This window comes from Vulpes lagopus, chromosome 3, assembly GCF_018345385.1.
Source record: "Vulpes lagopus strain Blue_001 chromosome 3, ASM1834538v1, whole genome shotgun sequence".
In the NCBI taxonomy this organism is placed as follows: domain Eukaryota; kingdom Metazoa; phylum Chordata; class Mammalia; order Carnivora; family Canidae; genus Vulpes; species Vulpes lagopus.
The window spans coordinates 66,729,252-66,745,293 of record NC_054826.1 but is presented as its reverse complement, the minus strand read 5'-3'; the positions used below and the strand labels follow the sequence as shown (position 1 = coordinate 66,745,293).

The 16,042-nt window shown below is 43.8% G+C and overlaps 1 protein-coding gene across 2 annotated transcripts in view; it reads left to right on the top strand.

The window, feature by feature from the left end:
- The window catches only part of SGPL1 (sphingosine-1-phosphate lyase 1), a 56,720-nt gene that overhangs the window by 4,808 nt on the left and 35,870 nt on the right, over nt 1–16,042 (top strand). For both annotated transcript variants that reach the window (XM_041749812.1, XM_041749811.1), the window contains exon 2: nt 1,387–1,448. In XM_041749812.1, the coding sequence (XP_041605746.1) occupies nt 1,422–1,448 (27 nt within the window). In that variant the 5' untranslated portion in view covers nt 1,387–1,421. The remainder of the gene's footprint in view (nt 1–1,386; nt 1,449–16,042) is intronic.

Genomic DNA, 16,042 nt, shown 5'->3' with positions numbered 1-16,042 from the left:
GGCTCCCGGGGCGTCGGATGCTCTGCCGGGCTGCGCTGCGGGGCCGGGCTCCTTAGGGCGTCGGATGCTCCGCCGGGCTGCGCTGCGGGGCCGGGCTCCCGGGGCGTCGGATGCTCCGCGGGGCTGCGCTGCGGGGCCGGGCTCCCGGGGCGTCGGATGCTCCGCGGGGCTGCGCTGCGGGGCCGGGCTCCCAGGGCGTCGGATGCTCCGCCAGGCTGCGCTGCGGGGCCGGGCTCCTTAGGGCGTCGGATGCTCCGCCGGGCTGCGCTGCGGGGCCGGGCTCCTTAGGGCGTCGGATGCTCCGCCGGGCTGCGCTGCTGCGGGGCCGGGCTCCTTAGGGCGTCGGATGCTCCGCGGGGCTGCGCTGCGGGGCCGGGCTCCTTAGGGCGTCGGATGCTCCGCGGGGCTGCGCTGCGGGGCCGGGCTCCCGGGGCGTCGGATGCTCCGCGGGGCTGCGCTGCGGGGCCGGGCTCCCAGGGCGTCGGATGCTCCGCCGGGCTGCGCTGCGGGGTCGGGCTCCTCGGGGCGTCGGATGCTCCGCCGGGCTGGGCTGCTGCGGGGCCGGGCTCCTCGGGGCGTCGGATGCTCCGCCGGGCTGGGCTGCGGGGCCGGGCTCCTTAGGGCGTCGGATGCTCCTCGGGGCTGCGCTGCGGGGTCGGGCTCCTCGGGGCGTCGGATGCTCCGCCGGGCTGGGCTGCTGCGGGGCCGGGCTCCTCCGGGCGTAGGATGCTCCGCTGGGCTGCGCTGCGGGGCCGGGCTCCCGGGGCGTCGGATGCTCCGCGGGGCTGCGCTGCGGGGCCGGGCTCCCAGGGCGTCGGATGCTCCGCCGGGCTGCGCTGCGGGGCCGGGCTCCTTAGGGCGTCGGATGCTCCGCGGGGCTGCGCTGCGGGGCCGGGCTCCTTAGGGCGTCGGATGCTCCGCGGGGCTGCGCTGCGGGGCCGGGCTCCTTAGGGCGTCGGATGCTCCGCGGGGCTGCGCTGCGGGGCCGGGCTCCTCGGGGCGTCGGATGCTCCGCGGGCTGCGCTGCTGCGGGGCCGGGCTCCTTAGGGCGTCGGATGCTCCGCCCGGCTGCGCTGCTGCGGGCCGGGCTCCTGGGCTGCGGGCGGAGGTGGCGGCGGGCGGGGCGCTTCCCCGGGCGTCCACCTGGGGGGCTCGCTGGGCGGGAGGCTGGGTCCGGATTCGTCGGGTCAGCCGTGGGAGGGGAGCAGGGTGCAGCAGGACCCTGATTGGCCGGCTCGGGCGCTGGGGGCGGGGCGCCCTAGCTGGGAGTGAAATCGGAGCTCTCAAAGGAGGAGAGAACCATTTCTAGACTGCTGCCGGGACTCCAGGCGGGCCGGGAGACGGTTTAAAGCTTTGGAAGTAAACAAACCCGGTTCCCTTTTGCAGAGGGGAGGCGCCGCGAGCACGGCCGAGGGAGGACGATGCCCGGTACGGACCTTCTGATGTTGGTGAGTCTTTCCCAAACACCCCCCCACCCCCAAGAGGAGGAGCTCGTCTCTTGAGTTTTATTTTTAGTTCAAAGGATCTGAGCTTGTAGATCTCACTTCTGATGCTTGCTTCTGGTCGCTGAGCATTTCTGCTGCCTTTTAATTTCGGGGTTACTGGTTGGGATGGCTAAATGACTGTACTAAATACATGAGTGTATTTATATTGAATGGATATGAAGAACCTTTTACAGAATTCTTGCAGTTGATTTTAGTCTTTCCCTTCCCATACTTCCAGAACAGTTTAAAAACTTCTATTAAATTTTGCCTGGGGCTGCCATTTATTCGTTTATAAGTGTTTGCCTCCCAGACTAGAGTTACGATTCCTCAGAAAGCAGTCATCATGTCCTCATTTGTTGAAAGATGAATAAACAACTGTCATGGTGCTCTGTGTATAGTAAATGCTTAGCAAATGCTTGTGGAGTTAAATTCATTTGAATTTAAGTTCTTTGGTTACGCTGAAGAATACGCCTGCTTTGGAAGACACTGTTTTTCCTCTCCAGATCTTTTTGTGCAGTTTATTATTATTATTATTATTATTATTATTATTATTATCTGAGCAAGGAGAATAGCATTGCCAAATGAGTGTTTACCAAAATGAGGTTTTATTCTTGGAGCATTTATGATTCCATAGAGGCTCTTTATTGTGAGTATTGCAGGGAGCTCATGGCTTTCCAATAGCTATCTTGAAAAAGAGCATTTTGTTTTTAATAAGCTGATTCTGAGTCTCATGTCTCTTTGTACAAAAACATTGATTTCAGAACAGTTTTTGTCCCTCTCTTTATCTCACTACCCCAGAGAGCTGGTAGTGGTCACTGGGAAACTGAAAAACAAAACAAAACAAAACCCAAAAAACCAACCTAGTAAAAAAAAAAAACCTGGGGGTTTCTTATACCCAGTGCTGACTTTCTGTGGTGGCAAAACCTATAAGGTGTGTGGGAGGGATAAAGAAGGAAACTAAGTTGTGATTAGTTCTGTTCTGAGGCAGAGAGCAAGGATGACTTTAGAGACCTAGGTAAATACTTAGCTTATTCACAGATCCTGATAAAGAGTTCGCTTAAAATAGCCTCTTGCCTCAAATTTCATGGATTGTCCGTAGAGATGATAAATAGCCTTATGTGATTTTAAATTCTTATTTCAGGAACCATGTGTTAGAAAAATTGGGAACTATACATAAGCAAAAGGAAGCAACCCCCAATAATTACACTACTCAGAAATAACCACCTAAGTGGGCCAATGCAGAATGATTTGTAACAATTGGCAATTTGTTTTTGCTCTTACAGATCAGTATGTTTATGTAAGTTAAGGTTTCCGTCTTGTGTGTAAGTAGGCTACACCTTCATGCCCAGAGATGTGCTTGGGACTTCTTGGGCCTGTGGGCTCTCTTGAACAGTCTGACCAGTCAGTGCTTTTTTTTATTCAGAATATTACCTTGGGTATCCGTTTTGTTTTGAAGTATTTCTGTAGCCACTACCATTACTTTTCATTTCTTCATTTGATGATCTAGAATATTTAGGGTGTTGATTTGCTTGTTGGTGTAAGGAATTAATTCACAGATAATGACTGGCTCTCAAGAATACTCAGGATCTGAGGATACTGCACATATTTCTTGAGGAGCTTTTCTGGAGAAGTTGTCATCCCTTCTGTGCCCGTGCTGTGCTCTTTGAGGCCAAATGGTAAATGGTAAAGTGGCCAGGCCCAGGTTGTCTCCGGGGTGGGCGGGCAGTAAACCATCATTATCTGCATTCTTCAGCTACTTTGTATGAAGTGTGAGACATATTCTGGGCCCTCTAACTGGGAAGAAAGGACTTCAGTTAATAAAAACTATCTCCATGCAAGGCAGTGTATTGTAGAGCCTCAGAAGTAGAAGCAATCTTAGCGGCTGTATGATGCAACTTCTTACTTGTGTTGTATGTGAATCCTTTTTAGAGCATCTCTGATGAGTGGATATCCTGTCATCCATCCTTTCTGCTGGGGGAATACAATGGGCATAAGCTAGGACACAATCCAAGGTGGATCCAAGAATAATAATATAAGTCTAATAGCTAACATTCATTGAGCAGATTTCACATGTTAGGTGCAAGAAATAGATATGCTACATGTTCATTTAATTTTCACAAAAACCCTTTGAAAAATATGCTGGCATCCTCCTTTTGTGGGTGAAAAACCAGGCTTAGGGAGGGTACCACAGCTATGAGGTGGTGGAGCCGAGTTTTTACTATGACTGTTCTGACTTCAAATCCCTCCTTCTTACCTGCTCTGTGATGCTGTCTCTGGGCCACATTGTCCTTAAGAGACAGAGGTTGCTGAGCTTTGTGACTGATGGGAGAGGGTTTGTGTGGAGTGGGGCGGTGGGGGTGGGGGGTGGAATAGTTCTGCCCTCTGAGGGGCCACTTTGGAAGCACGGCTCTGGGGGTGCTTTTGTTTTCTAGTATGGTCTTGCCTGAAAATATGTTTTATTTTCCGGTCTTTTCATTTATTTTCTCTTACTTAGAAATTAGGGCATCATATTTAAATTTTAAAAATTATGCTCATAGAGGTAGTCTTTGAATTCTGTTTCAGAATGATAAAGGGGTATATAAAATATTTGTTCTAAAAAGAGGTCATTGAGTTTGATAGGGTTGGAAACTACTTGTGCGGACAGGGTACTGTGACACTAATGCATGAAGATGAACTGGAGTCTGTACATAACAAGCCTCAAATTCCAGACCACAGAGCTTGGGCTCTCTGTCTTCAGTGCCATCCAGCCCTTAGCTTTGCCCTCGTTTGATAAGGGTGGTTTGCCTGGCTTTTTCCATTTGCTCACTCATGTCATGAACTGTAATACTGTCCACCTGTGTCTCGAGAATAAAAAAGGTAAGAGTGTTAGTTGGAGACTTGCGATGCTTTCAGAAGGATTTCAAGTCTGAAAATTTTTTTTTAGCAGTTACTCTCCACTTTGGCAACCATTCACTTTGCTAGGGAATGGTGTCACTTTGCAAGTTGTCAAAGACAGCTTTTAAGAGCAGAGTACTTTATAAAGCTAAGTCTACTGCTTTGGGTGGCTTTTCTCTTTTCCCACCTGGTGAATCATACACTCCATGGTAGTGCTGGGTGGGGTTTGAGTGATAGTTTATCTAGGGTCAAGGTTCTCAACTGTGATTTTGCTCCCCAGGAACATTTGGTAATGTCTGGAGACATTTTTGGTTGTCATACTTGAGTGCTAGAGGTCAGGAATGCTGCAACTCAGTGTCCTACTATGCACACAGCCCTCCACCACCAAGAATTATGTGGCCTAAAAGTCAGTAGTGCTTGGGTTGAGAAACCCTGGTCTAGGATTCCTTAAAATAGGTCATAGCATCTGGGTAGCCCTTGCTTTCATATGGGTGGGAGAATGAGCCTTTTTTTTTTTTTTTTTTTTTTTTTTTTTTAGTTTAGTGGGTCTGTTACAGTATTACTTGGGGTTATTTTGCCCATGGATCAAGTCCTGCTGCTTTGGAATGTATATATTGGACGGTATGCAGCATAATCTTCTGTAACACAGTAGAAGCTTAAGAAGTGCTTTCCTTTGCAATATTTCTGCAGCACTCTTGATTTGGAAACAGTAAGCCTGTCTCAGTTTTGTCTTTTAGGTTCAAAATGGAATCTTTCCAGATCTTAGAGCTTTATCTTTGAGCCTCAAATCTTTATCAGGCATGCTTTCTTTCTGAATGTCAGCTGGGATTTGAGCAATAAACCAAAAGATGGACACTAAAAGCTCATTTCTAGTATTTGAATCTGGTGTCTTATTTGTAAGATTGTCTAGAAGGAAGGGAAAATTCATGGGAACTGGTAGGACCTTTAAAATTTTATTGACCATTTGAATGGCCCTTGTGATATGAGCACTATATTTGGCACTGTTCCAGTCTTACTAGTAAAACAAAATGATAATAACCAGTTTAATAATTTCTCTAGCCATCAGTCTAAAGGAAGGAGGGTTTATAAATAGATAAACCTCAAATCCCAGTATTTGGCTTGGCTTTGTAGTCTGTGTGTCAGGAAATTTTTAGTAACATTTGCTTTCTTAATTAGGCTTTGCCCAATATACTGTTATATACACTTTGTACACATTGGTGGCAGAACTGGGAATCGTTTTGGGATTAAGAATTTTCCATAGGGAATTGATTTTTAGTGAATCAGTCTGTATATAGAAACATACAGAACACAATTACTGAGAGAAAAACCATGCTAGGGGGTGAGGGGAAATAGGCATCTGGGAAGATGGAATAGTGCAGGCTGAAGAGTTGGTTGGACCTATCAGATATCTCCTGGCACCCACCAGTAGTGTGATTGAGAAGATAGAAGACTATTTACAAAGCTGGGCAGAGTTAAGAGACCTGTAAGGGTGGTGAGACACCTCAGGGCTAAGAGCTATTATCATTCTTAGGCCTGAAGGGGCAAAGAGTGAGTAGCTTATGGAACCTTGGAAGTTTAGCTGGAGGAGAGAGTAACCTATAGAAATGCTGCCACTGCTAACTGGAAGCCTAGCAGGAAGGGAATCAAGGGGAATACATAGCTCAGACTCTTTCTTTTCCCACCCTCTGATCTAATGCTGGAGCCTTTCATCCGCCAAACCCAACTGGAAACCAGAGGATAAGTAAGGGCCTGGGTGATTTAATTCATAGAACGCAGGCCTGTGAGGCACAGAGAAGTGGAGAAGGTTGGGTGGAGGATCTGGAGGAGCCAAGGGAGCATAGCCAGCATGCTAAAGTTGAGGTCAGGTTGGTTCTGAAAGGCACAAAGGAAAAGGTAGCTTGTTAGCAGAATCTTGAAGAACAGATAGAACATGGAATGTTCTAGAAAAGGAATGTTCTCACTGATAACAGAAGGATAGATTCAGAGGCAAAGTGTTGCCACGGCTTTGGCAAGGCTGGATGGAGCTGCTTTTTTCCAGGAGTAGCCTTAGAATCTTAATTGCCTGAAGGGCTTTTAGAAATCCTGCAGCCCAACTTCCCTTGCTGTGTGGAAATCCTTTCCACCGTGCTCTGCCAGGGGTGGGTGCAGAATGCTTTCTCAGGGAGTTCTTTCCATTGTTGGACAGCTTTAATTGTAGGAAGTGTTTCATTTGTCCAGATCACCGAACATATCCAATAGGGTTAGGTTTGGCTGTAAAGAAGAGAAAAACTAAAGTAATAGAGACTCTTAAAAGGTAGAAATGAATTTCTCTAAAGTAAGAGAAACCCAGAGTAGACCCTTCCTGGCTGATATGGCCATTCCTAGGCTCCACACACATGGTGCATCCCCTTCTGGTCCAGGGATAGCTGCTCTGAGCTTGAGCTGTTAGGTTCATAGTTTTATTTGGTAGCAAGAGGAAAAGCAAGGAGAAGGGATTGTCCTCCTTTGTAATTAATAATGTTTTCATATGAAATTCATTAATACCTATAGAGAGCTATTATAAGGCACATACCTACATTTTTAAGAATAACAATAAAACAGTCATACATCTATCCCCCAGGTTAAGAAATAGAATATTTACCCCTAGTCTCATGTGCCTCACCCTGATTATATCTCCTTTCCTCCCCTCTAGGTGTAACGGTTCTGATTTTTGGAACACTCTCTTGCTGTGTTAAAAAAAAGTGTTACCATCTATGTATATGCCCTTAAGTTTAATTTTGTTCATTTTTTAGCTTCTTCTAAATCAGTTTCTATGTATTTTTTGTGAGTTTGCTATATTGCTCAATATTTGTGAGATTCATCCATGTTATGTGTAGTTCATGAATTTTAGCTCATTCATTTTCATTGTTGCATAATATTTTACTGTATTACTAACACAATTATCCAATCCATGGTGATGGACACTTGGGTGGTTTCCAGTTCGAGGCTTTTTTGAACATTACTGTAATGAACTTTCTTGTATATGACATGTGATCAAAAGTCTAAGTTTTTCTGGGATTTATTCCTGGGAATACAATTGCTGCATTGTGACTTCACTAAATAATGCCAGACTTTTCAGAAGAAGTTGATACAGTTTATACTCATAGCAACAGTGTTGTATAAGACTTCTTGTTCCTACGCAGTTTGACAAACTTGGTATATACAAGGCTTTTTATTTTTTTGCCTATCCAGTAGAGTGAGAGCTAATTGATTCCCATATGCATTTCCCTGATTACTGATGAAGTTAAGTGTCCTTTTCATTGTATATTGACTATTTGGATTTCCTGTTTTGTGGATGCCTCTTCTAGTCCTACGCTTTCTCAATTATGTATTTCTGTGTAGCTCTATTAGATCTTATTGTACGTATTTTGAGATTTTGTTGCTAGGTGCATACAGACTTAAAATTGTTACATCTTACCTAGTAAGTTGCACTTTTAATCTCAGTGCTTTTTGACTTAACATACCTATGTGAGCTTTTTGTCATGAAATGGGCAACCTGTAAATGTTTGATGAAAGAATGACTTGCCTGTTGCACAGGGAGAAACTGCAGAACAGTCTTCCTCCTGGTCTGTTCTTCTGGCACACTATTATTTATGTGGCCTATTATCCCATAAAGTGGATAAATCACTTTTGAATTAAAAAAAAAGTAGAGTTTTCTTTTTTGAGGTATAACTTGCATTAACAGTAAAGGGCACAAGTCTTAATTGTATAGGCTGATAATATTTGCACGTGGATAAACTACTTGTTGCCCAGATACCAAAAATGTCCAGCATCTGGGCAAGTTCCTCCTATCCCTCCCATTTGGTACCCACAAAAGGTTATCCTTCTCACTACAGATTTGTTTTGCTGATTTTTGAACCTTATACAAATGGAAACATACAGTATATTTTCTTTTGCGAGCGTCCTTTTTGCCGAATCTGTGACATTCAGCCATGCTCTTATGTAGCAGTGGTTTTAAAAATTGGGGCTGCGTAGTTTTACCTGTATAAAATACCGCAGTTTATTCATTCTATAGTTGATGAGCATTTGTGTTTCTAATTGTTGGCCGTTTTGAATAACACTGCTACATTCTTGGACATGCCTTTGGGTAAACATAACATTGCCAGGTCCTGAGTCCTACTGTCTGACAGGTTTCCCAAGTGGCTGTACCGATTTATACTCCCACAGGGTTTTCTTAATGCATAACTTGCGCTTTTAGCTTTTGGGGAGCAAACCTTGTATTTCTGTTATCTAGACGTGGGAGATAGCATTGAGAACTCTTTCCTGAAGGTAGGGTAGGCACTTTTAAAGTGTGGAGTGCCCTTCCTTTTTTCTGTGATTTCCCTGGAGAGTGAATGCCTACCGAGTCCTTATTTATCACGTCTCTAACTATTAATAGACATTTGAGGGAAAGAGAGCAACCACGGTTCTCTATTAGGGGCAGAGTTTAGATTTGTAAATCACCATTCGTAGCAGTTAATTCAAAGGTAAAACCATAGTCCTCTGGAACTCTTTGAGACCTATGCAGCTGTTGTGGTATATTTACACTTTGGACTCCTTATTACGGAGACCTTTTTTCCTGGAGGTTTTTCTGAAAGCATTTAAATGTATTCCTTTGAAATGCGTTTTGGGAGATAGGACTGATGTATTCCCTCTTAGAATCATCTTGAATTCTAGTCTTACTAGTGCTGAGACAGTTGAGGCAAGTAGAAAATTCTCTTTTCAGACCCTAGTAGGAAGGTCTGGAGGATGAACACAAGCATGCTGTGGGGGGGTGGGGGTGGGAGGACTGCTCCTTGTCTAGCTGCATTGCAACCAGGGCAGACAGCGGCCTAAGGGTATGTGTGCAACCCAGCCCTTTTTGATAAACTTATGATTTCAGATGCTTTCCCAAGAGTCATAACTATAGCAGTCAACAGCAGTCTATCCAGATGCCTGAAATCAGGCTTATGATCTGTAAACATGAGTAGGTAACCAATGTAATCCTGCTTTGTAGGTAAGAGAGCACTTGCAACCTTCTGATTGAATTAGCTAGTTGAAGGCTGAGAGTTGATTTAATATCTGTCTCATTAAACTGAGGAGCAGCTTGTGATGAGCATTACGATCATCTCTAAGAAAACACAAGTAGGCATGGGCAACAAACCACTTAAAGCCTCTTCAGGCTCTGCCTGTGGGACTTTGCTTGAGGTATTACAAAGCTTACTTTTCCTCGTTGCTTACTGAAGAGGAAAGGAAAAATGTTTATCATCAGAGATTCAGGTCATTAAATATTTAGTAGTTATTATCTGCAGTCGATCTGTTATTACCTTACTGCATTGGATATTCACAGCAAACCTGTAGGTTGATTGAAGGGAGTATCTCTTTTTTGCCTTATGAACTTTTTGTTGAATTATAACAATGGCATCTGTTTTTGCAGATGAGCAAAATCCAGCTGCACAGAGGCTCATGTGCCAGAGGTCACACAGAACTAAAATTAGAGTAGAAGCCTCTGATTACCAGTCCAGACTTTCGAGGGCACCACAGCTGCCTGTAGAACACCAGTAACAGGATGCTCAGAGTCCACAGGAGTAGTGATGAGTGTCAGTTCAGAACAACACTCAGAGCTGGCTGTCCTTTTCTGATATCCTGTGTAGTGGCTGGAGTGGAGTGCATGTTTGTGAGCTGCCAAGGAAGTTTTTAAAAAATTTCATCATTTTAGCACTTAGTAATTCTGTTTATAGACTCTTAAAAATGTATACCTTAGACAATAATGACCTACATTGTCTAGTTTATATATAATTGCTCTACAATTTCTTAAGTTATTTTTAGATACTTAGGATTGCTTTCATTTGGAGTCCAAAGCTTTACTCTCTGTTCCTGGAATTGCAGAGTTTCTGCTGGTTTTGGCCCATATGGAAACTTTTTTCAGAAAGGCCTTTGGGTTTTGGTTTTTGGTTTTTTTTGTTTGTTTGTTTGTTTGTTTTTGGTTTTTTGGTTTTGTTTTCTTTAAAGAAAGCCAGTGAATCTTGGTGGGTGGTTGGTCTTAGTTGAGAAAACATTTGGTAGACATAATGGAACTGCTGGGTCATAATGCCCTTTTTTTTTTTTTTTTTTTTAAGCATACAGCTCATTGGTGTTTACTGTGTTTGCAGAATTGTGCAACCATCACCACAGTTTTAGAACATTTTCAGAAGAGACCCCAAACCCTAGCAGTCCCTTCCTTGTGTCCTCCCGGTCCACTAGCTCTAGGTGACCCCCAAACTACTTTTGTCTGTAGATTTCCTTATTCAGAACACTTCAAATAAGTGGAATCCTATGATGTCTGGTCTTTTGTGATTAGCTTTTTTCACTTAGCATGATGTTTTGAAGGTTCATCCTTATTGTAGCTTGGATCAGAATTTCATTTTTTGTTATAGTCATAAGGCTCTTCCTGGAGAATTTTAAGTAATGGGTAATAGTTCTCATCTATAGGCAACATAGAGGGCTTGGGTTTGCTCTACATATAATAGGATACTTTGTCATATTACAGCTACTTTATGATTCATTTTAAAGAGGGGGTATTGGGATGCCTGGGTGGCTCAGCGGTTGAGCATCTGCCTTTGGCTCAGAGTGTGATCCCGGGGTTCTGGGATCGAGTCCCGCATCAAGCTCTCTGCAAGGAGCCTGCTTCTCCCTCTGCCTGTGTCTCTGCCTTCTCTCTGTCTCTCATAAGTAAATAAATAAAAATCTTAAAAAAAATAAAGAGGGTGACATTAACCTGGGGAATATGGGCCCCAATGACTGGCCTTCAGGATGTCCTGAACCCTTTGTAATTATTTGCACGTTTCATGTTCCCATTTTTTTGGTGGGGGAGTTTGGGGACCTAGAGATTTTGGCTTTTATTAAAAGATGATTTTCAAGAAAAGGTAAAATCATGATGCTGATACAAATATAAAATGAACATGTGAAAATTTTTATCTTGCTTATAATGAGGAAACCAGGCAGATGTTGTAACCAGGTCAAAGGAAAAATGCAAAGAACAGACACATTTATAGATCAGGGATATTAAAATGAATATGAAAACAGTACCCAAACTGGTTTCTTCCCTCATGGAGAGGGAAGTCACTTGAACCTTTATCAGACTTGGCAGATTTTACATGTTTATAGATGAAGAATAGTTTGAATTGCTGTAATTATTTAGAACTTCCAGGGTTGTAAAATTACTTCCTTAGAATCAGGTAACTTAGGGGGACGGCCTCGATCATGTATAGTTTTCCATTGGAAGAACACATCTTCTGCACTTTCAACAGATTATCAAAAAAGTCAGAAACTTCCAAATGTTAATGTTAAATTTAGAGTCTTACTTCAGTTTTAAAAAGTAGCTCTTTTGTTACTAGATTTTGAAGGTAGATTTTCCAGAGGGTGTTTCTATCAGCTGAGGGCCAGTCGGAGGCCCAGGGATAGGTCTCTGGTTTGTACTTTTGAATAAGATTACATGTTAGAAATCTCCAGGGAAGTAGCCTTTGCAGCTTAATTTAGGTTACACTTCCCAGCATATACTCAGTGTTTCTTATCTCTGATAGCAGCATGACTGTTGAAATGGATATTTCTATAAATATAATTTGGAAAGTCTAGATGACAAAGGTAGAAATACTATTAGGAAGGAGAAAAACCCCATATGACTTCTTCCCCAGCTGCGGTATGCTCAGGGAAGCCAAGACTTCTCCTTTCTGTGTGAAGCCTATGGGATTATTTCTGTTGGTCCTTGCTTATAATCTAAGGAGTTCCCATTAACCGCCCATAGGATAGTGAACTCCTTTTGTACTTTGAAAGGTAACTTCTGTATATGTGCACAGTCATTTAGCTACTTACCGTAAGAGGCTCTGGGAGTGCAAGGCATCAAGTTTGAATAGACCTTTCCCCCCACATCTTCCCTCCCTGCCCCTGGGTGACAATGTATTTAGCAAGGAAACCTGTAATTGCTCTTATCTCAGCATCCCTCAGCCTGTTCCTCTGCTTACTGAGCTTGGTTTCCCGCATGTCAGCATTCTCTCCTAGCTGAAGCTCCCTTTCTCTCCAAGAAAGATGCCTTTCTTGATGCATTACAGGAGAAGGGCTCCAAGTCTTCAGTGACAGAATCAGCATCCGTTTTCACTTGATGCCTTGCCCTGCCCACAAGTAAATAAATACAGAATTTACAGACCCATTTGGCAATGTTTAGGGCTGTCAGTGTTTATGAGCTCAGAAGCTTTGATTTTTTTCCAAGAGTACACTTCTAATAACTTGAGAATCTTGAACGTCTGTCCCCTTTCTGAGGCCAAGATTGTGTCTCAGTGATGGGCAGGTGCTTTGCCTGAAGGCTCTGGTGCTAAGCATAGAGCAATCAGACTTTTTAAGTGTTTGTGGAGTAGTACTGAGTATGTACCTCGGACTCGAGACGTGGCTAGAAGGGGAAACGTGGACTGTTAAGCTCATTGAGATGAACTTGATTCACATAGTGGAATTTTGGAGGAGGTACGTGGTTTGCTCTTTACCATCTAAGAAATGATGATTCAGGCCCTTTGAACATTTCTGTAATGCAGTCAGATGGCTGTTTGGTTTTGTTGCTCAGTTCTTAACTTCTTTAATGACCCAAGGGAGTTTTTCCTTTGGGCTTGTGATCTGGTTTTGCTGATAAACTTTAATGCCTTTTAAGGCTCTAAAAACAATAGTGTTTTCTTACCTGTTTACTTTGCACTTTGAAGTTCTCTGGAATGTGATATGAAAGAGAACCAGATTTAATTTGCTTCGTTTTTTGTGTTTTTAGGGCAGAAGTGAAGTAAGAAGGACTATATTAACTCTTTGGGGTCTTCTGTATTTTTAACTCCACTCCTTAACCTGAGTCCTAGGCTTTAGATACCATCTGATCTTAAGACATTAAGGCAGTGGGTGAACTTGGGCGGGTTTTCTTTTCCTCACTAGCCCATTCCTGCTTTTAAGCTCGGATTTCTGGCTCTCCTGGAAAAACTGTTGCGTGGTAACACGTGTAGTTGTATTAGATGTCAAGTGAAAGGAAAACAAATCCCCTTTTCTCTGCAGCATTGGAGGGTGGGAGATTTTGATTTTCATAGTATTTGGCTTAGGAATAAATACTAGCCAGGAGCAGTGAGTTGGTCTTGTGGACTGATGTGGCTGGGCCCTCACTAACACTTTTCAGCATGTTTGGGAATGCCTTTACCACTCATCTAAAAGACGGATAGCCTCTAAGTTTGGTGATTGAATCTCAGCAATATGTTAAGTCAATTATTGGGTGATTCCTCTAAAAAAGAAGTGGATGGGGAAGCTGCGTGATCTTTGGACCTCAGTGTGTTCATCTGTGAGGGATGGAGATGTACTGGTCTTTAACTTGGCTCTGGTGACCGATGACATGATGTATCTTGTGAGTTCATCTAAAAGGTGCCTGTGTGTGCAATCTGGTTCCAAATACCAGCCCTTGTCCTCTGCGAGTTTGAGCCACTGCCACCAGGAGAGATGTGGGAGAGGCGAGGTGGACTCTTCCCGAGGATCCTACAAAGCAGTCCTAAGTGTATGCAGTATTATAATTATTTCACTGTAGTTGAATAAATAAATGTTGTGTTCCTGCCATGTTGAAGGTGGTGTAGGAGATTGAAAAATTAGCCTTTGCTGTTGTTTGCATTCTTCTCAGCACTTGGTACCAGAAGAGAGATCAGGTATGGAACAATTATTTGGTTATTCTTTCCCAACCTGGGTTGAGTGCTTTGCCTCTGGGATGCATTAACTCACAGTGCTGCAGTTGGCTAATGCAGTTTGGCCCTGGTTGACTCTTGAGAAATAACCTGCAGTGAGGCATACTGAATATTTGGCATAGTAGAAATGCAAAGAAGCCATTGTGCTGTGATAGGGAGGTGAACCTTTTGTAGAAAAGTAACTTTCCCAGAATCCCAGTTTCACAGTGAATCTGTAGTGATATTGTTAGGAATCAGTGTTCTGAATCTTTCCTCCTGTGAATGACAGGCTTACACTTGAACCCAGGTCTGTGTTGTGGCCAGCAGTCCTCTCGGATGAGCAAGCATTTTGAGAGGCCCAAGTTATTGTTACTGGAGCCGAACAGAACTAGGGAAGCTAGTCCATGAGCACTTTAGTTTTGCCCAGAAAACCTTAGTAGACTTTGTGCTGGGTAATAATCAACTGAGCAAAATTGCTACATTTTCTTTGGCAAGGAATTCATGTCTCTGTTCAGAAATTATTAGTATAGTCAATCATTCTGACAGTGGGAATGTTTTTCTTTGATCTTTAGCCTGATTTTCTTTGATGTGGGAGGATCAGGAAAGAGGACGCACATTGGAATAACTTGCTGGTTCCTCTGCTTGGCCTCACAGCATTTTGGTTTCTTTGAGTGTACTCTTCTTTGAGTTCATATTCCTCTGGTTAATGTTTAGATGTATATAATGTGGAACCCAGAGAGATGTTCTCAGACATCTTAGAATTCAACTCTGAGTGTGAAGTCCTGTGTTTTAGTCCTGACTTTGCTATAGAGCAAAGCTAATCTTTCTTGATTCCACTCTTTACTATACACGAAGTGAAACCATTCTATTTTTTTTTAAAGGTTTTACTTATTTATTAGAGTGTGAGAGAGCACAAGCAGGGGGAGGGGCAGAGGGAGAAGCAGAGTCCCCGCTGAGCAGGGAGCCTGATGCAGGGCGCCATCCCAGGACCCTGAGATCATGACCTGAGCTGAAGGCAAATGCTTAACCTCCTGAGCCATCCAGGTGCCCCATGAAACTGTTCATTCTTCACCTGAGAACCTTGTGAGGTTATGAAGCACACAGAAAATAACATGAAAGCTAGTGAAGATTTTAAGTTATATAAATATCACTGTGTATTCTCTACAGATGAGTTAATGCTTTTAAGTGCTTCGCCCTTTCCTGTGCGTGTTTGTCATGGCACCTTTGGCCTTTTTTTCTTCGTTCTGTTCTCTCTGTGATCAGATGTGATTAGGTGGTCACCTAATCTTTGAGTTTTGAAGGGAAGAGAAAGTTTTAAGTGAAATAAACTGGTGATCTCTGATTCCTATAAAATAGCACCATGTGTATAGTAGGTGCTCAGGAAATAATCTTGGCCTCACAAAAATGTTAAGAGAATAAATCATAAGTGTAAAAAGCATAGGTTGCGTGAAGTACAAAATACCTCCATATTAATACCCTTCATTGCATTACACAACTGCATTCTAAATTTAAAGAAGCCAGGAGTAGGATCACAGTAAGGCACCACTTTAAACCTGAAGGTGGTGATCCATTTAGAGGGATGCAGAATCGGTTTAGTGTTTCAAACATTTTAAAAAAGAGGAAATAGGGGATCCCTGGGTGGCTCAGCAGTTTGGCGACAGCAGTTTGGCCCCTTTGGCCCGGGGCGTGATCCTCAAGTCTCGGGATTGAGTCCCGCGTCAGGCTTCCTGCATGGAGCATGCTTTTCCCTCTGCCTGTGTCTCTGCCTCTCTCTGTGTGTGTCTCTCATGAATAAATGAATAAAAATCTTAAAAAAAAAAAAAAGAGGAAATAGAAAAAGATGAAAATGCATTACAAGTGATCTGGGATCCCTGGGTGGCGCAGCGGTTTGGCGCCTGCCTTTGGCCCAGGGCGCGATCCTGGAGACCCGGGATCGAATCCCACGTCGGGCTCCCGGGGCATGGAGCCTGCTTTTCCCTCTGCCTATGTCTCTGCCTCTCTCTC